Source organism: Ailuropoda melanoleuca, chromosome 1 (assembly GCF_002007445.2).
Source record: "Ailuropoda melanoleuca isolate Jingjing chromosome 1, ASM200744v2, whole genome shotgun sequence".
NCBI lineage: Eukaryota > Metazoa > Chordata > Mammalia > Carnivora > Ursidae > Ailuropoda > Ailuropoda melanoleuca.
Genome location: NC_048218.1, coordinates 3,479,429 through 3,506,853, shown reverse-complemented (window position 1 = coordinate 3,506,853; position 27,425 = coordinate 3,479,429). Strand labels below are relative to the sequence as shown.

Here is a 27,425-nt window from a genome sequence, read left to right as displayed (position 1 = left end):
CCTTCAATCTCTGGTCTCTACAAATCGCTGGCCATAGGTAATCAATCACACTGTTTGCAGAGCCCGCTCCTGCAGTCCCATACCTCACCCACACGATCCTCAAGGAGTCCTTTGTTCTCATTTCCTTGTCTCTGGGGAGGCTAAGCCAACACAGGCTGGGGGGCAACTGTGAGGCTCCCATATCCTGGTCGAAGCTGGGCCAGGCTCCACCCCCCGAGGCCAGGGGAGGCCCCTTAGGGAGGTGACTGTGTCATGAGTTGTCCAAACTGGGACACTTTTCAGAGCCTACAGGGAGGGCACGCACAATGATTATACCAGTCGGAGAAGAAGTGTGAACGGGGATCATCCCGACCCAATGGGCTGAGGTCCACCTGCCGAGCCGGCATCCCAAAGTCTGTGTGACTTTGATGGAGCACAGACAGTCTTCAAAGCCCTGGAGCCACACAAGCCATGCGATCAAACGTGAGTGCGTCATGCTCCATCACGTTCTGTCATACGTGTTGTGTGCTGATGGGAAATGCGTGTGTGGGTGTGAGTGCGTGTGTCTGGCCCGCCGGGTGCTCAGTCTGCCCTGGCAGAGGCCATGGACTGGGTGGCTCGTGAGTAGGGTTTATTTCTCACAGCTCTGGAGTCTGGAAGTCCAGGATCGTGGTGCCCAGGCAGTCACCTTCCGTGAGGGCTCTCTTCTTGCTCACAGATATTTCCACCTCACCTGATGGAAGATCAGAGGGGCAAAGGGGAACATCAGACAAAACTTCCCGGACCTGCGGGGACAGTATCACAAGGTCTAATAGAAATAAAATAGAAAAACAACAACAACAACAACAGCTAAAGAAGAAAAAAATTAACCATCCTGGATTTTTGAATAGATAAAACAACAATTGATACATTTCTAACTAGACCCATCAAGAAAACGAGAGTGAACACATATTACCAACATCAGAAATGAAAGATGGGTTATTGCTTTAGTCCTACAGACATTAAAAGGAAAATCAGGTAATATGCGGAATAATATTAATTAATTTTTATACCAACAAATTTGATGACTCAGATAAAATGGACAAATCCCTTGAAAAACACAATTTACCAAATGGACATAAGAATAAATAGAAAATCTAAATAGCCCGATTTCTATGGAAAATTTTGCATTTACTATCAAAAACTTTCCCACAACTCAGTTTCAGGTTTAGGTACGTGGTTTCACAATTTCATTCTGTCAAAGAGCTCCCATCTCACACAAAGTAAGAAAAAAGATGAGGAAGGACTGCTTCCCAGATCACTTTATGGGACCAGCATAAATCTAATTCCAAAACCTGTCAAATATGTTATGAATTATGAAAGACCATCATGAACATAGATTCAGAAAAATTTAAGAAAATACTGGCAAGCAGAATCCAACAACATATAAAAACAGTAACACATCATGGATGGCAAGGGTTTATCTAACTATAACAAGGTAGGTTTAACATCAGATAATCAATCAATGCAATTCACCACATTAATAGAAGAAATGAAAATAAAAAACGTGATCATTTCAATAAACGTGTAAAATGCGTTTAACGAAATCATATACTCACACATGCTGAAGACCGTCAGACAATAGGAATAGAGAGGGACATTCAGCGGCTGATAAATGGCGTCTACCAAAAACACCCAGCGCCATTCTTCATGGTAAAATAAAGCATTCTCCCCGTAAGGCTGGGACCAAGGCAGGGCTTCTTACCCTCACTTCCATTTACCATTGTAAGGGTGGTTCTAACAGATGACACAGGGCAAGAGGGGGACAAAAGGCATAAAGATCATGAAAGAAGAAGGAAGCCTGCCTTTACTCACGGGTGATAACTTCACACCCAATTGTTCGCTGCTAACATATAAAAACACAATTCGTTTTTATATTAACTTTGTATCCTGTCATTTTGTGGTTTTAAAGATTTCTTGGGATTTCCTAAAATCGCACATATTGTGAAGGTATAGGTGACAGGTTTGACTCAATCAAAATCCAGGCTCCCTATTCAGCAAGACGTGACAGGTGCCAAAAAAAGCCAAGCCACAAACTAGGAAAAGATATTTGAAACCCGTGCAATTGACAAAGGATCTCTATCAGGGAGACATAAAGAATTTCTATCCACCAATGAGAAAAAGACAAACACGGTTGTTAAAATACACACAGAGGTAATTTACGGTAAAGGTGGAAAGACGCCCAATGTCCCTCATGGTCGGGATGACATTGTAGCCATGTCACAAAACACCGACAAGGGTATAGAGAAAAAGGAACTCTTCTTCAAAGCTGCCAAGTGTGATTAATGCGTCTGCTCGGGCCAGGCATTCTGACTACACGGAGGGAACTGAAGTGCATATCGTTTTGATAGGAAGACACCGGGAATAAGACACATAATTGCTCATCAATAGGGGACGCCCTCCGCATCAAAATGAACGCAACAGACCTATTTTTTATCAGTAGGAGTAAATTTCAGAAGTTAAATGTAAAATATAAGATCAAAAGCCAGTATATTATAATACCGTTTCTGATTATTTAAAAACAACAACAAGCGCCAGGTACCGTTTGTGGGTACGCATGGGAATAATGTACACTGCCTTCAGAATGCCTGTTTACTCCAGGAAGCGAGGGGTAAGAACGCATAAAGGTGGTGCTTTGATTGTTTTATTTTTTTTTATAAAATGAGAGGTATCAAGGCCAATAGAGCGCAAGCCCAGCATGAATAAATCTGGGTCGTGTGTGTACAGGGGAACAGTACCTTACATAGGGTTTATCTGAGGAAAAGGATTTGGAATCCAGGTAACATAAGGTGGTTTGGGAAGCAAGGGGAGAAAGCGCTGGGAGCGACCGAGCCTGGGAGAAGCCAGCTCTGAGGCTCGGGATCTGAACACCGGGTCCTGGGTTGGAGGGGCCATTTTAATGTTCCATCCGGGATGCCTGGTCAATATCAAAGGGGCTTATCTGGTCCAGGATGAGGGAGGGACCACTCTGGAATCCCATCCCGTNATCTCAGCTCTCTCTCCATATTAGCAGGTTTGCCAAATCTGTTTGATATGGAGACCTGACTATGTTCCTGGGAGAGGAGGAAGAGAGTGCTTGTGCGTGACTTGGTATCCCGGCGGGCAAGTGCCAAGTGATCTGGGTTCATACTATTCCTCTCTGAACCCAAGTGTCCTATTGGTGTGTTCTCTGACGTGCATCCTCACAGCCTTCACCTCCAAGTCCGTCCGAGAGAATAAACTACAGATTATGGTTCTGACTTTCTAGAAATGAGCACTAATCCGTCCGAGGAGAAAAAAAATGGCCCATCCAATTTTTCACTAAAAGGTACATAAGAATGATCAGAGTTGAAAGTATCTTACATCCATACAATGCAACCCTATGTCATACCTGGTCTTTTCCACCACATCCCAGACAAGGTTTAGCTCAGCTGCGGTAGTTTTTAGGGAATTAGAAAGAAATTGAAAGCAGATCCCATCCTTAAGAAATGCATCGTTTGTCAAAAGCAAAAAAACTTTTGGACCATCACAACTGCAAAGAGAACGTGCAAGATGACCTGGGCCAGATTCTCCACATTCTTCCTTGCACCTGTCTATGCGGGGAAGGGAGAGTCCTCTGAGCCGGGAGAAATTCCTCACTGCCAGCCATCTCTCCGGGGCTGCTGCTCACAGGGATTCTGGCTGGTTTGTGTTAAAGGTGCCACATGGGTATTTGCTGGATTTGAAGCAAGTATGTCTCTCACGTTGGCCCTTTCAGAACTCACCATCACTCAATGTTTCGAAGAATGCTCTTGCCCTACTGTCACGTATGCACCCCATTAAGCATGTAATCCATCGGGGAACTGAAAGCAAAGTGTGAGATCACAAACAACGGCAACGTCCGCAGGCAAGAGCCAGCCTCGGTGGCCAATGCCTCCCTGTCGTTCTTAGTCACAAAGGCGTCCACCGTCCACCGGGTCTCAAGACCCATGATAGCCCTGTTTCGTGTATGAAACGTCAAGAAGCTAAATACTGTGGTTCCTGAGCAGATGATTCATACATACATAGCACTCTATGATACCTTGTTCTGAACATCTTGCTTTACCAAAGCATTAATATTTGTTGAGCTTCTATAGGTGAATAAATTATTGAACAAAGGACAATTGGTCAATATTTACCAAACATTCTTTGTGTGCACAGGCTTCAGCCCAGGTACTGTGGGAGGTTATAAAGGGAGAAGATGATGTGGTCAACACTGATAAGAAAACTGTGGTCATGGAGAGGGCATCATAAAGTCGAAGTCAAAGATCCCATGGTGGGATCCGGCCACCTCCCTACTGCTGCAGCGAGTGCCCTCCAGCGGCTTGCGCAACGAGAAGGATACGGCAGGCGAATATGTTAATTTCAAAAGTGAGGTCACAAACACACACGCAGCTGGGGGAGGAAAGATATGTGGGCGTGGGGTCTCGACGTTAGCACGTCACTCTTCTAACGGAGGTGGTTTTGAAGGAATAGGAGACTCTGCACTGGGCTCTGCCAGGCAGAAGGGATGTCATCGAGCCAATGGGAGATGTGTTGCGTAAACATGAAAAAGATGCAGCAAGCAGGTGCCTCTCTCCAGGGCATCAGGACGGAGCAAGACACCCCCAGATGCGGAGTGTATGCGGTGGAAGACACCCCAGGTAGCCGGGGGCGGAAGAGTCCCCAGTACTTGGCTTCCAGATGGCAAGAACCAAGCAGAGTGGTCACAGCCTGGGCCCTTCCCCATCTTGTACTTGGAGTGGGAAGGTTGAGAAACGATGACCCTGACGGTCTAGAGACAGAGACTGGGATTCGAGCTTCCACGGGTGTCCCTGGACACCTGCAGCATGGTTTCCAGCTGGATAACCACGTGCCTTTCCAGGCGGCATGAGTCAAGCAGTGATGCTCAGTGCGACCTGACAGGTAGGATGCCGTCCTCTTCCCAGCAGCGGGGGTGTTGCCTACATGACGGGGACCCACGCAGTGACCGCTTTATTGATGATCTGGGGGTGCAAACGATAGCCATCCCTGGTCCCTCACGACTCAGTTCCATGGGCCTTGGTCTAACTTGCTAACCAGACTCCTGAGTTGTACGCCCAGAGCTGCTGACCGGTCCTGGAGCAGATCCCTGGCTTCAGCTGACCTTCCCGCCCTCCTCCTGAGCTGGAAGCTGCTTGCTGCTCAGCTCCCACCTGCGAGAGGACGGAGGTGCCTGCTTTTGGCTGCAGGATGGATCCATGAAGGGACGTGGCCTGAGGCTCGCAGGTGAGGAACCTGTAACACAGTGCTCCACCCTGAGGCCCCATTATCCACTAGTTACCCAGCAAACTGCATCGCTCCAGGCAAGCGCCCAGTGGCTACCGAGTGAATGGAAAGCGGACGCTGAGAATTTGCTTATCATCACACTTTTATGGACCTCCAGTAAAACAAATCGAGAGTGGGCAGACCGAATGCCACNGATACAGTATTGAAAGCGGCCAGGGCAAAGAAATTTCTCACGTACCAAGGCAAAGGTATCAGGATTACGTCAGACCTGTCTACAGAGACCTGGAATGAGAGAAAGGCTTGGGGGGGCATTTTTAAAGCTCTTTCAGAGAAAAACATGCAGCCAAGGATCCTTTATCCAGCAAAGCTGTCATTCAGAATTGATGGAGAAATAAAGACGTTCCAAAATCGCCAATCATTAACCAATTTCGTAACCACGAAACCAGCCCTACAGGAGATATTAAGGGGGGCTCTATAAAGGTAAAAAGGCCCCAAGAGTGATACAGAGCAGCAAGTCACAACCGATACAAAGACTTTAAAGAGAAATGGCATCATTAAAATCATATCTGTCAATAATCTCTATCAATCTAAATGGCTTAAACTCTCCCATAAAACGCCACAGGGTTGCAGATTGGATAAAAAGACATGACCCATCCATTTGCTGTCTACAAGAGACTCATTTTGAACCCAAAGATGCATTCAGACTTAGAGTAAGGGGATGGAGTACCATCTTCCACGCAAATGGACCTCAAAAGAAAGCTGGAGTAGCAATTCTCATATCAGATAGACTGGATTTTAAACTAGAGGCCATAGAGAGAGATACAGAAGGGCACTATATTATTCTTAAAGGAAGTATTCAACAAGTGGATATGACAATTATTAATATATATGCCCCCAACAGGGGAGCAGCAAGATACACAAGCCAACTCTTAACCAAAATAAAGAGACATATAGATAAGAACACAGTAATAGTAGGGGACCTCAACACCCCACTATCAGAAATAGACAGAACACCCTGGCAAAAACTAAGCAAAGAATCAAAGGCTTTGAATGCCATACTCGACGAGTTGGACCTCATAGATATATATAGAACACTACACCCCAGAACCAAAGAATACTCATTCTATTCAAATGCCCATGGAACATTCTCAAGAATAGATCATGCTCTGGGACACAAAACAGGTCTCAGCCAATACCAAAAGATTGAAATTATCCCCTGCATATTCTCAGACCACAACGCTCTGAAATTGGAACTCAACCACAAGGAAAAACCTGGAAGAAACTCAAACACTTGGAGGCTAAGAACCATCCTGCTCAAGAATGACTCGATAAACCAGGAAATCAAAAAACAAATTAAACAATTTATGGAGACCAACGAGAATGAATACACAACGGTCCAAAACCTATGGGATACTGCAAAGGCAGTCCTAAGGGGGAAATACATAGCCATCCAAGCCTCACTCAAAAGAATAGAAAAATCTAAAATGCAGTTTCTATATTCTCACCTCAAGAAACTGGAACAGCAACAGAGGGACAGGCCTAACCCACTGACAAGGAAGGAGTTGACCAAGATTAGAGCAGAAATCAATGAATTAGAGACCAGAACCACAGTAGAGCAGATCAACAGGACTAGAAGCTGGTTCTTTGAGAGAATCCATAAAATTGATAGACCACTGGCAAAACTTGTCCAAAAACAAAGAGAAAGGACTGAGATTATTAAAATTATGACTGAAAAGGGAGAGGTCACGACCAGCACCATTGAAATTGCAAGGATTATTAGAAACTTTTATCAACAGCTATATGCCAAAAAACTAAACAATCTGGAAGAGATGGAGGCCTTCCTGGAAACCTATAAACTACCAAGACTGAAACAGGAAGAAATAGATTTCTTAAATAGGCCAATTAACTATGAAGAAATTGAGTCAGTGATAAACAACCTTCCAAATAATAAAACTCCAGGCCCAGACGGTTTTCCTGGGGAATTCTACCAAACATTCAAAGAAGAAATAATACCTATTCTCCTAAAGCTATTTCAAAAAATAGAAACAGAAGGAAAGCTACCAAACTCATTCTATGAGGCCAATATTACCTTGATCCACAAACCAGGCAAAGACCCCAACAAAAAGGAGAATTATAGACCGATTTCCCTAATGAATATGGACTCCAAAATCCTCAACAAGATCCCGGCTAATAGAATCCGACTGTACATTAAAAGGATTATCCATCATGACCAAGTGGGATTCATCCCTGGGATGAAGGGGTGATACAACATTCGCAAATCTATCAGTGTCTTAGATTTTATCCAGAAACAAAAATTCAGAAATCATATGATTCTCTCAATAGGTGCAGAAAAAGCATTTGACAAAGTACAGCATCCTTTCCTGATTAAAACCCTTCAGAGTGTAGGGATAGATGGTACATTTCTCAAGATCATAAAAGCCGTCTATGAAAAGCCTACTGCAAGCATTATTCTCAATGGGGAAAAGCTGGAAGCCTTTCCCTTAAGATCAGGAACACGACAAGGATGCCCACTCTCGCCACTATTATTCAACATAGTACTAGAAGTCCTTGCAACAGCAATCAGACGACAAAAAGGGATCAAAGTATCCAAATCGGCAAAGAAGAAGTCAAACTGTCTCTCTTTGCAGATGACATGATACTCTATATGGAAAACCCAAAGGAATCCACTCCCAAACTATTAGAAGTTATAGAGCAATTCAGTAAGGTGGCAGGATACAAAATCAATGCTCAGAAATCAGTTGCATTTCTATACACGAATAATGAGACTGAAGAAAGGAAATTAGGGAATCCATACCATTTACAATAGTACCAAAAACCATATGTTACCTTGGAATTAACTCAACCAGAGACGTAAAGGATCTATATTCTAGAAACTATAAATCACTCTTGAAAGACATTGAGGAAGACACAAAAAGATGGAAAAATATTCCATGCTCAAGTTTTCTGATTTTGATTCCTAGGTCCCTGGGCTTCTTTATTGCAATCTCAGCTCTCTCTCCATATTAGCAGGTTTGCCAAATCTGTTTGATATGGAGACCTGACTATGTTCCTGGGAGAGGAGGAAGAGAGTGCTTGTGCGTGACTTGGTATCCCGGCGGGCAAGTGCCAAGTGATCTGGGTTCATACTATTCCTCTCTGAACCCAAGTGTCCTATTGGTGTGTTCTCTGACGTGCATCCTCACAGCCTTCACCTCCAAGTCCGTCCGAGAGAATAAACTACAGATTATGGTTCTGACTTTCTAGAAATGAGCACTAATCCGTCCGAGGAGAAAAAAAATGGCCCATCCAATTTTTCACTAAAAGGTACATAAGAATGATCAGAGTTGAAAGTATCTTACATCCATACAATGCAACCCTATGTCATACCTGGTCTTTTCCACCACATCCCAGACAAGGTTTAGCTCAGCTGCGGTAGTTTTTAGGGAATTAGAAAGAAATTGAAAGCAGATCCCATCCTTAAGAAATGCATCGTTTGTCAAAAGCAAAAAAACTTTTGGACCATCACAACTGCAAAGAGAACGTGCAAGATGACCTGGGCCAGATTCTCCACATTCTTCCTTGCACCTGTCTATGCGGGGAAGGGAGAGTCCTCTGAGCCGGGAGAAATTCCTCACTGCCAGCCATCTCTCCGGGGCTGCTGCTCACAGGGATTCTGGCTGGTTTGTGTTAAAGGTGCCACATGGGTATTTGCTGGATTTGAAGCAAGTATGTCTCTCACGTTGGCCCTTTCAGAACTCACCATCACTCAATGTTTCGAAGAATGCTCTTGCCCTACTGTCACGTATGCACCCCATTAAGCATGTAATCCATCGGGGAACTGAAAGCAAAGTGTGAGATCACAAACAACGGCAACGTCCGCAGGCAAGAGCCAGCCTCGGTGGCCAATGCCTCCCTGTCGTTCTTAGTCACAAAGGCGTCCACCGTCCACCGGGTCTCAAGACCCATGATAGCCCTGTTTCGTGTATGAAACGTCAAGAAGCTAAATACTGTGGTTCCTGAGCAGATGATTCATACATACATAGCACTCTATGATACCTTGTTCTGAACATCTTGCTTTACCAAAGCATTAATATTTGTTGAGCTTCTATAGGTGAATAAATTATTGAACAAAGGACAATTGGTCAATATTTACCAAACATTCTTTGTGTGCACAGGCTTCAGCCCAGGTACTGTGGGAGGTTATAAAGGGAGAAGATGATGTGGTCAACACTGATAAGAAAACTGTGGTCATGGAGAGGGCATCATAAAGTCGAAGTCAAAGATCCCATGGTGGGATCCGGCCACCTCCCTACTGCTGCAGCGAGTGCCCTCCAGCGGCTTGCGCAACGAGAAGGATACGGCAGGCGAATATGTTAATTTCAAAAGTGAGGTCACAAACACACACGCAGCTGGGGGAGGAAAGATATGTGGGCATGGGGTCTCGACGTTAGCACGTCACTCTTCTAACGGAGGTGGTTTTGAAGGAATAGGAGACTCTGCACTGGGCTCTGCCAGGCAGAAGGGATGTCATCGAGCCAATGGGAGATGTGTTGCGTAAACATGAAAAAGATGCAGCAAGCAGGTGCCTCTCTCCAGGGCATCAGGACGGAGCAAGACACCCCCAGATGCGGAGTGTATGCGGTGGAAGACACCCCAGGTAGCCGGGGGCGGAAGAGTCCCCAGTACTTGGCTTCCAGATGGCAAGAACCAAGCAGAGTGGTCACAGCCTGGGCCCTTCCCCATCTTGTACTTGGAGTGGGAAGGTTGAGAAACGATGACCCTGACGGTCTAGAGACAGAGACTGGGATTCGAGCTTCCACGGGTGTCCCTGGACACCTGCAGCATGGTTTCCAGCTGGATAACCACGTGCCTTTCCAGGCGGCATGAGTCAAGCAGTGATGCTCAGTGCGACCTGACAGGTAGGATGCCGTCCTCTTCCCAGCAGCGGGGGTGTTGCCTACATGACGGGGACCCACGCAGTGACCGCTTTATTGATGATCTGGGGGTGCAAACGATAGCCATCCCTGGTCCCTCACGACTCAGTTCCATGGGCCTTGGTCTAACTTGCTAACCAGACTCCTGAGTTGTACGCCCAGAGCTGCTGACCGGTCCTGGAGCAGATCCCTGGCTTCAGCTGACCTTCCCGCCCTCCTCCTGAGCTGGAAGCTGCTTGCTGCTCAGCTCCCACCTGCGAGAGGACGGAGGTGCCTGCTTTTGGCTGCAGGATGGATCCATGAAGGGACGTGGCCTGAGGCTCGCAGGTGAGGAACCTGTAACACAGTGCTCCACCCTGAGGCCCCATTATCCACTAGTTACCCAGCAAACTGCATCGCTCCAGGCAAGCGCCCAGTGGCTACCGAGTGAATGGAAAGCGGACGCTGAGAATTTGCTTATCATCACACTTTTATGGACCCCCAGTAAAGCAAATCGAGAGTGGGCAGACCAAATGCCATGTGGTTTCATTTCCGTGATGAGGGATTTTTGGATCATGATTCAACACACTCAGTGCACCAGGGTCCATCTTGCAGAACAGGGTAGCACAAAGCCGGAAAGTTCAGATTCTGGAGCCAATAAGCACTCGTGAGTCATTACGAGGGTCAAGAGTGATAAGCGGTATAGAAGCAGACATCGAGCCATGCGTCCCAACCCTCCCATCTGTGGACACTTCTCACAGAGAACAAACTGTCAAGCCCTTTTGTAGGGATGACAAAGAATATTTGGTAGTAACTTTGTAGGGCACAGGGTAAAATGCATTGACATATAAATATTGCACTTCTGAGAAGTGTTTCGTTTAAAACACAATAGTTTATATTCTGGCCATTTTTTTTTCTTTTTAACATTGTTTTCACTTTCTGGAGAAATGTGGATGCTCCTGACAAGATTTTTAAGTCAATCCATCAGATAACTTCTCGTGCTGAAGATCCAAAGTTGGGTTTTCACTGTAATTATTTGTGCTATGATTCTCCTCATTCGCTTCCTATGTTTCTTGACCAATATTCCATTTGCTTTCTGCTTTTAACCAATAGTCGTCATGATTAAAAATTGTAATAATTGGAATTTATTGATAAATTATATTTATTAAAAATAAATTTATATTATATTAATTATGTATATAAATAATATAATATATTATATATAATATATTATTATATTATGATATGATATATAATATTTATTAAAAATAATAAAAATAAATCTAAAATAAAAAAATCTAAAAATATAGATCTAAAAAAATAAATCTAAAAATATAGAACTTTAAAACACTAATGATCAGAAGGGATTTATCCAGCAGGACACTGAGTGAGTAGGGTGCCATCTCGATGGTCCCACAAGATAGAATTCAGGCCAAAGCACTCACACATGACCAAGAAGGACACTACANGTCTATAATATATATTATAGACTATATTATATTATAATACATTATAAAATAAATTATATTTATTAAAAATAATAAAAATAAATCTAAAATAAAAAAATCTAAAAATATAGATCTAAAAAAATAAATCTAAAAATATAGAACTTTAAAACACTAATGATCAGAAGGGATTTATCCAGCAGGACACTGAGTGAGTAGGGTGCCATCTCGATGGTCCCACAAGATAGAATTCAGGCCAAAGCACTCACACATGACCAAGAAGGACACTACATAAGCCGCAAGTCACAATGAGGATGTAACAGTTATGAACACGTTCGCACCAATAAAAGGCTCGGCAAAGGTGTTCTGCTTTACAAACCAGAAAGAATGGGTCATGCAGGCAGAAATGGATAAAAACACAATCGATGAATGTTGGGGACACCATGCTGGGCCTAAGACAAGTCATGTGAGCAGGAAACTAAGTATGAAAATAGAGACAGCAGCAGAGTAATCAGTAAGGTAGATCTTAGGGACACATGCACATGAGGCTTTAAGTCCTGACAATGCGACCTCGTAAGTGCCCACGGGAAAGAAGCACGAGACTTCGTCACATGCCTGCTGGCCAGGGAAGCATGACGCTCCACAGAGTGGAAGCCTTACAATCGCTCTGTGGTCAAAGACAACAAAACTAAGAAGTCAGGACAACATTTTTAAAAGGTTTTTGCACATGGATGTTTACATACTTTAAATATAAGGTAAACACTCATGGCTAAAACATAAACTACGAACCAGAATTACAGAATTTTTTAAAAAATCATAATAAAAACACCGACTTTCTGAATGTATAAAGAATGTTTAAAATATCGNTTACATACTTTAAATATAAGGTAAACACTCATGGCTAAAACATAAACTACGAACCAGAATTACAGAATTTTTAAAAAAATCATAATAAAAACACCGACTTTCTGAATGTATAAAGAATGTTTAAAATATCAATGGCAGTAAAATGTATAGCTTTAAACACAGATCAACAGATAGTGGATTAAATTTCCAGCATAAGGAATAACACGAGCCCAAATAAAGCAATTGATGAAGGAGCTAAGGGGAAAGTGTTCGATTAAGCAACACATCAAAATGTCTGTTCTTAAAAAAAAAATAACAACTACACAAAACAGCTAAAATTTCAAACCACCAGCCAACCTGATTAAGGGAGAAAAAAGGAGGAGGGAAAAACCCCAATATACGAAATAAGGATTGACGAAGGGGAAACAACTACTGAAACAAAGGAAACTTTACAACTTATATGAAGCCACTCTGCACAACTTTATGCAACTCTGTGCAATTTGGGAAATCTGGATGAAATGGATAAGTCCCTAGGAAAAGCACGGTTCCCCAAAATTGCCCCAATAGAAACAGAAAGCTCAAATAAACTGCAGGAGAAATAGAAAACGTTACCCAGGCACACACCTGTGAAATTCTTCATGCCCAGAGGCTCTCACAGGGAAATTCTAACAAAGCTGCAAACAGCAAGTGGCCCCTTGGCTACAGAGATTGTTCCAGAGAATAAAAAATAAAGGAAAACGTCCAAATTCATACTGAAAAATTAACTTGAAAAGTGTCGTAAACCCAAAATGCTAAAGTTATAACCCTTCTAGAAGACTATACAATAGAAAACCTCTGTGGCCTTGGATTAGGCAGATTTTTTTTTAGTGGGGGACACAAAAAGTGTGAGTCATAAAGGTGGGCTTGAGCAAAAGGAAACACACTCGCTCTTTGAAAGTTACCGCCAAGGGAAGGGAAAAGCAAGTCACAGACAGGGGGCAAGTGTTTGCACAACACCCGAGAGCTGAAGAACTCGTCTGCAGAATAGATGAAGAGCCCCGACAGCTCAGGGTGAAGAGGACGAAGCCCCTGAGTAAAATGATGTGAAGATTTGGGCAAAGGCTTTAGCAGAGAAGATGTAAGACAAAGACAAGCCCGCGAAAAGACACACCATGTCACTAGCTGCTAGGGAAATATAAATGAAAATGAAAATGAAATATGATATCACATCCAGGAGCCTGGCTACAATAGAAAAACAAATGATACCAAGTATAGGAGTGGATACAGAACACCCGAAATTCTCATACGTTGTTACTGGGCAGGCAGAACAGGACAATTACTCTGGAGAAGGGTTTGTTCGATTCTTACAAAGTAGCACTGACACTTCCCATGCTACCTGGCAATCTCACCCGCGGACTTTTACCCCGAGAATAGGTATTTACCCAAAGTCCAGGAAGACCTGCACGTCATTATTCATCGCAACTTGGTTCAGACTAAAGAACGGGAACCTGCCGGGACTCCATCAGCTGGTGGGCAGTACCGGTGTCAGATGCCCCTGCTGGGGGACAGGGGAGAGGCGGGAAATGACGGAGGGGAGCCCCCTTACACACAGACAGCAGAGACCGGGATGCGGCTGGGGAGCGTGGTGCTGAGTGAGAGAAGACAGGCCCAGGAGCACGGCCTGTTGGGTTCTTTGTGTGAAATTCCAGAAGAGTCAAACTGTAGTGAAAGAGAGGGGATCACTGGTGTCTTGGGGCTGGAGGTGGGAGGTGGGAATCGACCGTGAAAGGGCAGAGGGGTTTCCGTGTCTTCGCTGTGTCTCCGTGAGTGTGTACATCTTTCAAAACTCAGCGAGTCAATTCACTTAAAACAGGCAATTTTTATTATGTTGAATTATACCTCCATCGAGCTAATTTTTTAAAAAAACACCTTTAAGGTATAACTGTTAGCATTATCAGTGTTACTAGGGCAAAGACTGAGCTGATTAATGATGCTGTGACTGGGTCGTACCCCCCAAGTCCATATGTTGAAGCCCCTATCCTCAGGTTGATGGTATTTGGAGACCGGGGGTGGGGGGCTGGGGAGGTGACGGAGGGGGAGCTTTACAGACGTAATTAAGCTTAAATGAGGTCATAACTGTAGACCNTTAAATGAGGTCATAACTGATCGATGGTGTTACAGGATCACAGGGTTCTTGTTTCACGCAGTCGAAGAAGGAACGTCCCGACACAGAAGGGTGACTTCTGTGATCAGTTTAGTCACTTACAATAGTCATCAAGATGACTCTTTTGACGCTGGGAGGCCAACTATAGCAGACACACGACACCTTCGCCGCCAGGGGTCCCGCCATGCCCAAGGGGGGACGGCAGGGGCAGCCCCTCCCAGGCTGGCCAGCAGAGGGCGCTGGAGGACTGACATGTGAGCGTCCTTGGCCAGAAGCTCTTTACATCCGTTAGCCACCTGTCCCGAGGACGACAAGCAGAACGGTGGCGAAGCCACACTTCTGACTGTGCTGATGAAGCTTGAGCACTTACAAAGTTCTCTCTTCGGGTGACAGGAAATCATACGGAGTCAGCCACCCACGAGACCTTGTGGAAAGCTGGTCATCCTGCCTTGGAGCCATGGTATCAGCCCATCTGTGTCTGAGCTTCCAGGGGAGCCTGGCTGGGTTGCAGCAGGGGTCATGCTCTTTCAGGTGCTGTGGACCAAGGCGGCTCCTCTGTCCCCAATCCATTTGGGTTCAGGGAAGTGCAGGAAACTCCCAGGAATGCCCTGGAAACCTCCCACAGCTGTTCACACAGACACAGACAAGCCTTGGGCAAAGGACTGCACACAGTAGGGGCTTTTCAGCAGGTCCCTGCGTGGTCTTGTCAGGACAAGAGAGGAGAGTCACTTCTGTCCAGACGCTCCAGAAGGAGCCCACTGGGTACCAGGCAGCTCACGGAGATTGGGCATTTTCCCACTACAACATGGCCAGGGATGGAATTAGTACCTATATTTTGCAAACAGAAAGGCTGATGACCTGAGAGATAAGAGAACCTTCCCGAGGTCACACACCAGGGATATCAGCCCACAGGTGCACTGTGACATGTCCTCTTTTTCCCTTGGCCAAGAGGCTTGTCCAAGCATCTCTCTACCTGAACCACCAGGCAAGGACTGCATGATCGTGGGGAGCTGGGAGACCGGGACAGTGGGATTGAGGGGCAGAGCTGGCCTTCCCCCTTCGCCTGCTGTGGTCGGGGGTGACGCTGCCAGACCCTCTGCACCAGCCTCCCTGCTCGCCCACCAGCAGGGTCCCACTGGAGGAGACCAAACGGAGGGAAAGGGAAGCAGACACAGCAGAGGAGACCAAGGAATTACCTCATTGCAGGAGGAGAAAAGAGGAAGATTGGCTTTTCTGATGGGGAGGGTTTGAATGTCACAGCTGTTGCTCCCGGGACAACGAGGACCCTCGGGAGGCCCACCTCAAAGAGGAGGTGGGGGCAGCACCATCCCAACCACACTGGGGTGCCACACGGTGACCTGTAACCCGCAGGTGTCAGAGTCTCTGACACGGAGTAGATCCACCAAGCCCCCCGGGTCCGTGGCAGAAGCTGTGCGGCTCTTCCAGAAGCTGCCCTCGGTTTTCAGAGGGGCGACCCAGGATCGGCCCAGAACCCAGGGCACACTGCACCGGGGAGACTCCCGCCCGAGGAAGTGGGACTGGGGAGGGGGCATGAGGAGAGAACTCTGAGGAAGAATGCCCCATTCCCGCATCCAGAGATGCATGCCGAGGGCCCCTGCAGCCTGAGGATGGGGGCTGTGGACCGGAAAATGCCCAAGGAGGGTACAAAACCAGCAGCTCGCACCAAACCCAGCATGTGTGACGGCCACAGCCACCAGTGCTGGGAGCAGAACCCCAAACTCTCCGTCCAGTGTTGTTGGGACGGAAGAGCCATGCGTCCCTGAAGGTGCGTCCCAGAGACCCTCTCCCAAACACGGGGCCTGACGTGGCTGTGGGCCTCANTGACGTGGCTGTGGGCCTCGGGCGTGGCCGGGCCGTGCTCACTCGGAACCACACCGTGAGCGACAGGGTGCTCTGTGGTGCATAACGTCATAGGCGTCCGTCTCCACTGGCCTCCCGTCCTGCATCCGAGACCCCAAGTCCTCGATTCGCTGAGCTGACGAGTGTGTTGTAAGCCAGACAAAGATACAGCAGTGACTTGACTCAAAAGAAGCATCCCGAGAGCTGGCGTGGGCTGAGGTCCCCCTTGAAGACGCACTTGTGAATGTTCCTGCCTTTGGCTGCAAAGCCCGCGTCGCCGGTCCCTCCCCACCCTGGAAGGGGAGGCCTTGGATTCCCAAGGTGGAAACCCCTGATTTCCAAGGGGCCACTGGGTGACACCCTGGCTGAGCCAGCGGGCTCAGGCTGTAGGTGGCATTGGGGAGAAAGAAGAAGCCACAGAAAGACTGGCCCGCGTCCTCCCCCTGCACCCTCGCCCCTGACTGAAGAATGCCAGGAACCCTCCGCGGAGACGCAGGCCACAAGGTTTTGTGCCCAAACCCTCCCTCAGCCTGGCCGGGTCTCGGTGGAAGTTGTCAACCTCCTCTTTGGACTGGCTTCGGCTGCGGCGACATCCTCACGGGTGGAGGAGGGGAAGCGTTGGAGCCAGCCCACCCCGCCCCACCCCTGAGAGGACGGATGATGGTGCCCGGCACTCCCGCAAAATCCGTGGTGTGGGATGCGTTTGATAACAGCGAGGCAATTTTGTAACCAAAATCTGAAATCAGACGTTACTCCGAGAGGTTTTCAGGGCTAAAGTCATTTGAGTTTTTATACAAATGACTGGGAATGGGAGTGACGGTGGACCCTGAATTCCCTCGCTGCTGGGGTGGTTTGCACCTGCTGGATGAGTCATAGAACCCTGCCCCCACACTCACACTCTCACACCTGTATGCACGCACACTCCCTCTCTCTCCCTCTCTCTCTCCACGTCTGTGTCAATGAAGCCAAAAGGAAATATAGCAGCTTTTAAGGGTTTTCTTTATTTGAAGAAATGTATGTTGAACCAGTGAAAAGGATAAAAAGCAGATTAAGGAAAGCCAGGAACTCTGGAGACATGAGATGCGATGGTGAGTATTCTTCATTTCCAAACACCCAGGGAGCCTGGTGGGTTCTCGGAAGGGACTCCGCTTAGTAACTGCAATCTAGAAATGTGAAATGCCAGGGTTGCTGACAGTGTCTGGGGGCTGAGGGAGCCCGCGCTCACAGGCTCTGGGGGCTCCTGTCAGCAAGCCCTTGGCCAGAATGTCTGCTCAAGGAGCTCCCTCCTGGGAGGGAAAGGGAACGTTCCTCAGGCGTCCGTTCTTTCCCAGTAACTGGCAATTATCCAGAGAGACCCTTAAGTCCCACAAAAATCACTCAGAAGTGTCCAAGTGAGGGCTGCCCTCTTTGGCTCACCCTGACGTCCTGAAACAGGGAAAGAAAAGCGTCCGGCATGGGCAAGGGCACGTTGCCCATTTTGGGGGATGTGCTGGAGCTTTCCTTGGTGTTGATAACTCAGGGTCAGGAGATGCATTGTAGCGAAGGGGGAAGGGACGACTGGACCCCACCAGGGTGGCCCTGAGCAGGCCGCCGCGGACAGAACTTGTTCCTTGTGCTCACAAATGAGGGAAGAGCGAGGCCCACAGGGGAAGGCCCACGTCCACCCCTGGCCCCCAGCATAGCACATGGCACTTAGTGGCACTGCCAACCCATGGCTGCATGACAGTCAGCTAGGCCGGGACCCAGGGGCGTGGCTGAGGCGACTTGCTCTCTGCGGCTGTCCCACAGGCCACCATTGTAATGCTGGCGGCTTTCGGCTCATCCAAGAGCAGCTGTCACTGTGGGGAGCCGCCCTCAGAGCCGAGTTTTCCTGAAACGGTCCCCACTGGTATTGGGGCCTGGCCCCAGCTCCCAGCCGCGTCCTGCGGGGACGTTACCTTCCACAGAGATTGGGAAGAAGCACCAGGGCACGTTGACGATCGTGTCGGAAAAGCAGCACTTGCGAGCCGCACACTCCTGGGGGCTGATGCCTGGGTACCCACAGTTCTTGCGCACCGACACATCCATGACACACTCCTCCAACTCTGGAAGGGGCAACATGGAGGCTGGGTGAGGGCAGCTCAGAGCCCGCAATGCCTCTGCCCGTCCTCCCGCGGGGACGCTGCTGGGCTCCAGCCTCCGTGTGTGGTGAAGGGCTGCGGGACCATGACGCCCCGAGGACCGTCTGAGCATCTGCACGGACGCCACAGGTCAGACGTTCTAGGCCTTGGGAAACTCCGTTGGCCTCCCCGGACCCGGTATTCCCGTCTGTAAAATGGGGAACTGCCGTGCCCTGATGAGAACGGCGGTGGGCACCCGTTAAGCAGGTGAAGCGTTTTGCCTGAGTCCTGAAAGCCGGCCATGCTTCCACGAGAGGGAGGGCCCTGCCTGGTGACCAGCCGTGTGCCCTTCGGAACCCAGGGACCNGTCTATAATATATATTATAGACTATATTATATTATAATACATTATAAAATAAATTATATTTATTAAAAATAATAAAAATAAATCTAAAATAAAAAAATCTAAAAATATAGATCTAAAAAAATAAATCTAAAAATATAGAACTTTAAAACACTAATGATCAGAAGGGATTTATCCAGCAGGACACTGAGTGAGTAGGGTGCCATCTCGATGGTCCCACAAGATAGAATTCAGGCCAAAGCACTCACACATGACCAAGAAGGACACTACATAAGCCGCAAGTCACAATGAGGATGTAACAGTTATGAACACGTTCGCACCAATAAAAGGCTCGGCAAAGGTGTTCTGCTTTACAAACCAGAAAGAATGGGTTATGCAGGCAGAAATGGATAAAAACACAATCGATGAACGTTGGGGACACCATGCTGGGCCTAAGACAAGTCATGTGAGCAGGAAACTAAGTATGAAAATAGAGACAGCAGCAGAGTAATCAGTAAGGTAGATCTTAGGGACACATGCACATGAGGCTTTAAGTCCTGACAATGCGACCTCGTAAGTGCCCACGGGAAAGAAGCACGAGACTTCGTCACATGCCTGCTGGCCAGGGAAGCATGACGCTCCACAGAGTGGAAGCCTTACAATCGCTCTGTGGTCAAAGACAACAAAACTAAGAAGTCAGGACAACATTTTTAAAAGGTTTTTGCACATGGATGTTTACATACTTTAAATATAAGGTAAACACTCATGGCTAAAACATAAACTACGAACCAGAATTACAGAATTTTTAAAAAAATCATAATAAAAACACCGACTTTCTGAATGTATAAAGAATGTTTAAAATATCAATGGCAGTAAAATGTATAGCTTTAAACACAGATCAACAGATAGTGGATTAAATTTCCAGCATAAGGAATAACACGAGCCCAAATAAAGCAATTGATGAAGGAGCTAAGGGGAAAGTGTTCGATTAAGCAACACATCAAAATGTCTGTTCTTAAAAAAAAAATAACAACTACACAAAACAGCTAAAATTTCAAACCACCAGCCAACCTGATTAAGGGAGAAAAAAGGAGGAGGGAAAAACCCCAATATACGAAATAAGGATTGACGAAGGGGAAACAACTACTGAAACAAAGGAAACTTTACAACTTATATGAAGCCACTCTGCACAACTTTATGCAACTCTGTGCAATTTGGGAAATCTGGATGAAATGGATAAGTCCCTAGGAAAAGCACGGTTCCCCAAAATTGCCCCAATAGAAACAGAAAGCTCAAATAAACTGCAGGAGAAATAGAAAACGTTACCCAGGCACACACCTGTGAAATTCTTCATGCCCAGAGGCTCTCACAGGGAAATTCTAACAAAGCTGCAAACAGCAAGTGGCCCCTTGGCTACAGAGATTGTTCCAGAGAATAAAAAATAAAGGAAAACGTCCAAATTCATACTGAAAAATTAACTTGAAAAGTGTCGTAAACCCAAAATGCTAAAGTTATAACCCTTCTAGAAGACTATACAATAGAAAACCTCTGTGGCCTTGGATTAGGCAGATTTTTTTTTAGTGGGGGACACAAAAAGTGTGAGTCATAAAGGTGGGCTTGAGCAAAAGGAAACACACTCGCTCTTTGAAAGTTACCGCCAAGGGAAGGGAAAAGCAAGTCACAGACAGGGGGCAAGTGTTTGCACAACACCCGAGAGCTGAAGAACTCGTCTGCAGAATAGATGAAGAGCCCCGACAGCTCAGGGTGAAGAGGACGAAGCCCCTGAGTAAAATGATGTGAAGATTTGGGCAAAGGCTTTAGCAGAGAAGATGTAAGACAAAGACAAGCCCGCGAAAAGACACACCATGTCACTAGCTGCTAGGGAAATATAAATGAAAATGAAAATGAAATATGATATCACATCCAGGAGCCTGGCTACAATAGAAAAACAAATGATACCAAGTATAGGAGTGGATACAGAACACCCGAAATTCTCATACGTTGTTACTGGGCAGGCAGAACAGGACAATTACTCTGGAGAAGGGTTTGTTCGATTCTTACAAAGTAGCACTGACACTTCCCATGCTACCCGGCAATCTCACCCGCGGACTTTTACCCCGAGAATAGGTATTTACCCAAAGTCCAGGAAGACCTGCACGTCATTATTCATCGCAACTTGGTTCAGACTAAAGAACGGGAACCTGCCGGGACTCCATCAGCTGGTGGGCAGTACCGGTGTCAGATGCCCCTGCTGGGGGACAGGGGAGAGGCGGGAAATGACGGAGGGGAGCCCCCTTACACACAGACAGCAGAGACCGGGATGCGGCTGGGGAGCGTGGTGCTGAGTGAGAGAAGACAGGCCCAGGAGCACGGCCTGTTGGGTTCTTTGTGTGAAATTCCAGAAGAGTCAAACTGTAGTGAAAGAGAGGGGATCACTGGTGTCTTGGGGCTGGAGGTGGGAGGTGGGAATCGACCGTGAAAGGGCAGAGGGGTTTCCGTGTCTTCGCTGTGTCTCCGTGAGTGTGTACATCTTTCAAAACTCAGCGAGTCAATTCACTTAAAACAGGCAATTTTTATTATGTTGAATTATACCTCCATCGAGCTAATTTTTTAAAAAAACACCTTTAAGGTATAACTGTTAGCATTATCAGTGTTACTAGGGCAAAGACTGAGCTGATTAATGATGCTGTGACTGGGTCGTACCCCCCAAGTCCATATGTTGAAGCCCCTATCCTCAGGTTGATGGTATTTGGAGACCGGGGGTGGGGGGCTGGGGAGGTGATGGAGGGGGAGCTTTACAGACGTAATTAAGCTTAAATGAGGTCATAACTGATCGATGGTGTTACAGGATCACAGGGTTCTTGTTTCACGCAGTCGAAGAAGGAACGTCCCGACACAGAAGGGTGACTTCTGTGATCAGTTTAGTCACTTACAATAGTCATCAAGATGACTCTTTTGACGCTGGGAGGCCAACTATAGCAGACACACGACACCTTCGCCGCCAGGGGTCCCGCCATGCCCAAGGGGGGACGGCAGGGGCAGCCCCTCCCAGGCTGGCCAGCAGAGGGCGCTGGAGGACTGACATGTGAGCGTCCTTGGCCAGAAGCTCTTTACATCCGTTAGCCACCTGTCCCGAGGACGACAAGCAGAACGGTGGCGAAGCCACACTTCTGACTGTGCTGATGAAGCTTGAGCACTTACAAAGTTCTCTCTTCGGGTGACAGGAAATCATACGGAGTCAGCCACCCACGAGACCTTGTGGAAAGCTGGTCATCCTGCCTTGGAGCCATGGTATCAGCCCATCTGTGTCTGAGCTTCCAGGGGAGCCTGGCTGGGTTGCAGCAGGGGTCATGCTCTTTCAGGTGCTGTGGACCAAGGCGGCTCCTCTGTCCCCAATCCATTTGGGTTCAGGGAAGTGCAGGAAACTCCCAGGAATGCCCTGGAAACCTCCCACAGCTGTTCACACAGACACAGACAAGCCTTGGGCAAAGGACTGCACACAGTAGGGGCTTTTCAGCAGGTCCCTGCGTGGTCTTGTCAGGACAAGAGAGGAGAGTCACTTCTGTCCAGACGCTCCAGAAGGAGCCCACTGGGTACCAGGCAGCTCACGGAGATTGGGCATTTTCCCACTACAACATGGCCAGGGATGGAATTAGTACCTATATTTTGCAAACAGAAAGGCTGATGACCTGAGAGATAAGAGAACCTTCCCGAGGTCACACACCAGGGATATCAGCCCACAGGTGCACTGTGACATGTCCTCTTTTTCCCTTGGCCAAGAGGCTTGTCCAAGCATCTCTCTACCTGAACCACCAGGCAAGGACTGCATGATCGTGGGGAGCTGGGAGACCGGGACAGTGGGATTGAGGGGCAGAGCTGGCCTTCCCCCTTCGCCTGCTGTGGTCGGGGGTGACGCTGCCCAGACCCTCTGCACCAGCCTCCCTGCTCGCCCACCAGCAGGGTCCCACTGGAGGAGACCAAACGGAGGGAAAGGGAAGCAGACACAGCAGAGGAGACCAAGGAATTACCTCATTGCAGGAGGAGAAAAGAGGAAGATTGGCTTTTCTGATGGGGAGGGTTTGAATGTCACAGCTGTTGCTCCCGGGACAACGAGGACCCTCGGGAGGCCCACCTCAAAGAGGAGGTGGGGGCAGCACCATCCCAACCACACTGGGGTGCCACACGGTGACCTGTAACCCGCAGGTGTCAGAGTCTCTGACACGGAGTAGATCCACCAAGCCCCCCGGGTCCGTGGCAGAAGCTGTGCGGCTCTTCCAGAAGCTGCCCTCGGTTTTCAGAGGGGCGACCCAGGATCGGCCCAGAACCCAGGGCACACTGCACCGGGGAGACTCCCGCCCGAGGAAGTGGGACTGGGGAGGGGGCATGAGGAGAGAACTCTGAGGAAGAATGCCCCATTCCCGCATCCAGAGATGCATGCCGAGGGCCCCTGCAGCCTGAGGATGGGGGCTGTGGACCGGAAAATGCCCAAGGAGGGTACAAAACCAGCAGCTCGCACCAAACCCAGCATGTGTGACGGCCACAGCCACCAGTGCTGGGAGCAGAACCCCAAACTCTCCGTCCAGGAGTGTTGGGACGGAAGAGCCATGCGTCCCTGGAGGTGCGTCCCAAAGACCTTCTCCGAAACACTGGGCCTGACGTGGCTGTGGGCCTCGGGCGTGGCCGGGCCGTGCTCACTCGGAACCACACCGTGAGCGACAGGGTGCTCTGTGGTGCATAACGTCATAGGCGTCCGTCTCCACTGGCCTCCCGTCCTGCATCCGAGACCCCAAGTCCTCGATTCGCTGAGCTGACGAGTGTGTTGTAAGCCAGACAAAGATACAGCAGTGACTTGACTCAAAAGAAGCATCCCGAGAGCTGGCGTGGGCTGAGGTCCCCCTTGAAGACGCACTTGTGAATGTTCCTGCCTTTGGCTGCAAAGCCCGCGTCGCCGGTCCCTCCCCACCCTGGAAGGGGAGGCCTTGGATTCCCAAGGTGGAAACCCCTGATTTCCAAGGGGCCACTGGGTGACACCCTGGCTGAGCCAGCGGGCTCAGGCTGGAGGTGGCATTGGGGAGAAAGAAGAAGCCACAGAAAGACTGGCCCGCGTCCTCCCCCTGCACCCTCGCCCCTGACTGAAGAATGCCAGGAACCCTCCGCGGAGACGCAGGCCACAAGGTTTTGTGCCCAAACCCTCCCTCAGCCTGGCCGGGTCTCGGTGGAAGTTGTCAACCTCCTCTTTGGACTGGCTTCGGCTGCGGCGACATCCTCACGGGTGGAGGAGGGGAAGCGTTGGAGCCAGCCCACCCCGCCCCACCCCTGAGAGGACGGATGATGGTGCCCGGCACTCCCGCAAAATCCGTGGTGTGGGATGCGTTTGATAACAGCGAGGCAATTTTGTAACCAAAATCTGAAATCAGACGTTACTCCGAGAGGTTTTCAGGGCTAAAGTCATTTGAGTTTTTATACAAATGACTGGGAATGGGAGTGACGGTGGACCCTGAATTCCCTCGCTGCTGGGGTGGTTTGCACCTGCTGGATGAGTCGTAGAACCCTGCCCCCACACTCACACTCTCACACCTGTATGCATGCACACTCCCTCTCTCTCCCTCTCTCTCTCCACGTCTGTGTCAATGAAGCCAAAAGGAAATATAGCAGCTTTTAAGGGTTTTCTTTATTTGAAGAAATGTATGTTGAACCAGTGAAAAGGATAAAAAGCAGATTAAGGAAAGCCAGGAACTCTGGAGACATGAGATGCGATGGTGAGTATTCTTCATTTCCAAACACCCAGGGAGCCTGGTGGGTTCTCGGAAGGGACTCCGCTTAGTAACTGCAATCTAGAAATGTGAAATGCCAGGGTTGCTGACAGTGTCTGGGGGCTGAGGGAGCCCGCGCTCACAGGCTCTGGGGGCTCCTGTCAGCAAGCCCTTGGCCAGAATGTCTGCTCAAGGAGCTCCCTCCTGGGAGGGAAAGGGAACGTTCCTCAGGCGTCCGTTCTTTCCCAGTAACTGGCAATTATCCAGAGAGACCCTTAAGTCCCACAAAAATCACTCAGAAGTGTCCAAGTGAGGGCTGCCCTCTTTGGCTCACCCTGACGTCCTGAAACAGGGAAAGAAAAGCGTCCGGCATGGGCAAGGGCACGTTGCCCATTTTGGGGGATGTGCTGGAGCTTTCCTTGGTGTTGATAACTCAGGGTCAGGAGATGCATTGTAGCGAAGGGGGAAGGGACGACTGGACCCCACCAGGGTGGCCCTGAGCAGGCCGCCGCGGACAGAACTTGTTCCTTGTGCTCACGAATGAGGGAAGAGCGAGGCCCACGGGGGAAGGCCCACGTCCACCCCTGGTCCCCAGCATAGCACATGGCACTTAGTGACACTGCCAACCCATGGCTGCATGACAGTCAGCTGGGCCGGGACCCAGGGGCGTGGCTGAGGCGACTTGCTCTCTGCGGCTGTCCCACAGGCCACCATTGGAATGCTGGCGGCTTTCGGCTCATCCAAGAGCAGCTGTCACTGTGGGGAGCCGCCCTCAGAGCCGAGTTTTCCTGAAACTGTCCCCACTGGTATTGGGGCCTGGCCCCAGCTCCCAGCCGCGTCCTGCGGGGACGTTACCTTCCACAGAGATTGGGAAGAAGCACCAGGGCACGTTGACGATCGTGTCGGAAAAGCAGCACTTGCGAGCCGCACACTCCTGGGGGCTGATGCCTGGGTACCCACAGTTCTTGCGCACCGACACATCCATGACACACTCCTCCAACTCTGGAAGGGGCAACATGGAGGCTGGGTGAGGGCAGCTCAGAGCCCGCAATGCCTCTGCCCGTCCTCCCGCGGGGACGCTGCTGGGCTCCAGCCTCCGTGTGTGGTGAAGGGCTGCGGGACCATGACGCCCCGAGGACCGTCTGAGCATCTGCACGGACGCCACAGGTCAGACGTTCTAGGCCTTGGGAAACTCCGTTGGCCTCCCCGGACCCGGTATTCCCGTCTGTAAAATGGGGAACTGCCGTGCCCTGATGAGAACGGCGGTGGGCACCCGTTAAGCAGGTGAAGCGTTTTGCCTGAGTCCTGAAAGCCGGCCATGCTTCCACGAGAGGGAGGGCCCTGCCTGGTGACCAGCCGTGTGCCCTTCGGAACCCAGGGACCTGTGACAGTGGAGGGGGGCGGCCGCGGGTGCCGAGCTCCCCCCATACGCAACTCTGCTCTGCACACGCAACTTGGCACGAATGACCTTCTCTCTTGCTCATGTGCACTGCCCTAAACCTCGCTCTCAGGAGAAAATCCTGGAAGTCTTAACTGACTCTCTTACCATTGGAGGCCTGCGAGCAGTTATGTGGATACTGGCCTATGAACTGCCTCCATAGCCCTTAAAGCTCCCTCGGAAGTCACAGCTCTGCAGCGGGGAAAGGCCCGGGAGCTGCTTTCCCTTCTCACAGTACAACCGGCGGGTTCTCACACGTGTCTGTGGGAGGGGCGAGTGGCTGACCCTTGAGGCTCCAGGTGTGGACAGCGGGCCAGGGGTCGCCGTCTCTTCCCTGCTGGCTGGCTGGGGTGGGGGCGGGAAGAGGGCCACTCCCTGGCCGGTTACCTTGCTTTGGGAGGGGGCGGAAACACCAGGGGATGTTGCGGATTTTGGAGTCGAAGCAGCAGCCTCTTCCGAAGCACGTGTCGGGGGTGATGCCCGGGAAGCCACAGTTTGTCCTGTTGTGTGCTGCGATCCGCGAGCACTGGCAGGGGGCTGGGGAGAGAGCCTTGGTCAACCTCTCGCCCCACGTGCCCCCACCTGCTCTTGGGGCACGTTCAGACCCTTCCCCAGGTCCTGTGGCCACACAGGGAAATCACAAGATCTCATCTTGCCCAGATTTGAACTATGCAACGTCCTGAGCAGCAAACAGGGCTCTGCAGAAATTATTAGTTAGAAAGAAAGAAAGAAAGAAAGAAAGAAAGAAAGAAAGAAAGAAAGAAAGAAAATTCAGGAAAGACGGCAGACGGTGGACCTCAGAAAAGTCAAGATGAAAGGTGACCAAGGTGGGCTCCTAATGTCCTGGGGGCCTCCTGCCCCAATCCCTCTCCCCAGCTGGCCCCCCAGCACCTGTGGTCACCCTGATCTTTTCCGGAAAGGAGGCCTTTCCTGGAGGTCACACACCTCTGGGGTCCTTCCCGAATGGCAGGGAAGGATGCACAAATGCAATCAGCCCACATCACAGAGCTCAGGATGCCCTTTCAGCTCCTTCTGCTCTCAAGTGAACCCATCATTCGCCCTGCGGCTTTGAGGAAAAGAAACAAGAGCAGAGACCCACCAAGGGCAAGGGACTTGGGTACCCCCATTGCATTTGGGGTTTCTCCTGGCTCTCGGGGCCTGAATGCCCTGTTGCCCAGTCAAGGACGCTGAGCTGCACAGGGCAACTTGCGGGCGGTCACTTACAAGGCTTTTGGGCCCCCACCAGGACACACAGCCCCAGGGTTAGGAGCACGGCCGAGAGCTGGACGCTTCGGGATGCCATGTCCGTGCCGCACTCCAGGA

The 27,425-nt window shown here is 49.2% G+C and overlaps 1 protein-coding gene across 1 annotated transcript; it reads right to left on the bottom strand.

The window, feature by feature from the left end:
- Window positions 1-617: 617 nt before the first annotated feature.
- On the bottom strand, window positions 618-27,425 carry TFF2 (trefoil factor 2). The gene is made up of 5 exons (XM_034653681.1): window positions 27,327-27,425; window positions 26,490-26,639; window positions 25,520-25,666; window positions 18,407-18,553; window positions 618-712 (listed from the first exon to the last, which is right to left on the bottom strand). The coding sequence occupies exons 1-5, from the start codon at window positions 27,403-27,405 to the stop codon at window positions 618-620; spliced, it is 618 nt and encodes a 205-aa protein (XP_034509572.1). The 5' UTR covers window positions 27,406-27,425.

Excerpts from the sequence above, each read along its gene's own strand:
- TFF2 (XM_034653681.1), bottom strand. The coding sequence starts at position 27,405 with ATGGCATCCCGAAGCGTCCAGCTCTCGGCCGTGCTCCTAACCCTGGGG. Across the intron at positions 26,640-27,326 it reads GGTGGGGGCCCAAAAGCCTT|CCCCCTGCCAGTGCTCGCGG; the intron begins GTAAGTGACCGC and ends CTCTCTCCCCAG. Across the intron at positions 25,667-26,489 it reads CCGCCCCCTCCCAAAGCAAG|AGTTGGAGGAGTGTGTCATG; the intron begins GTAACCGGCCAG and ends TGCCCCTTCCAG.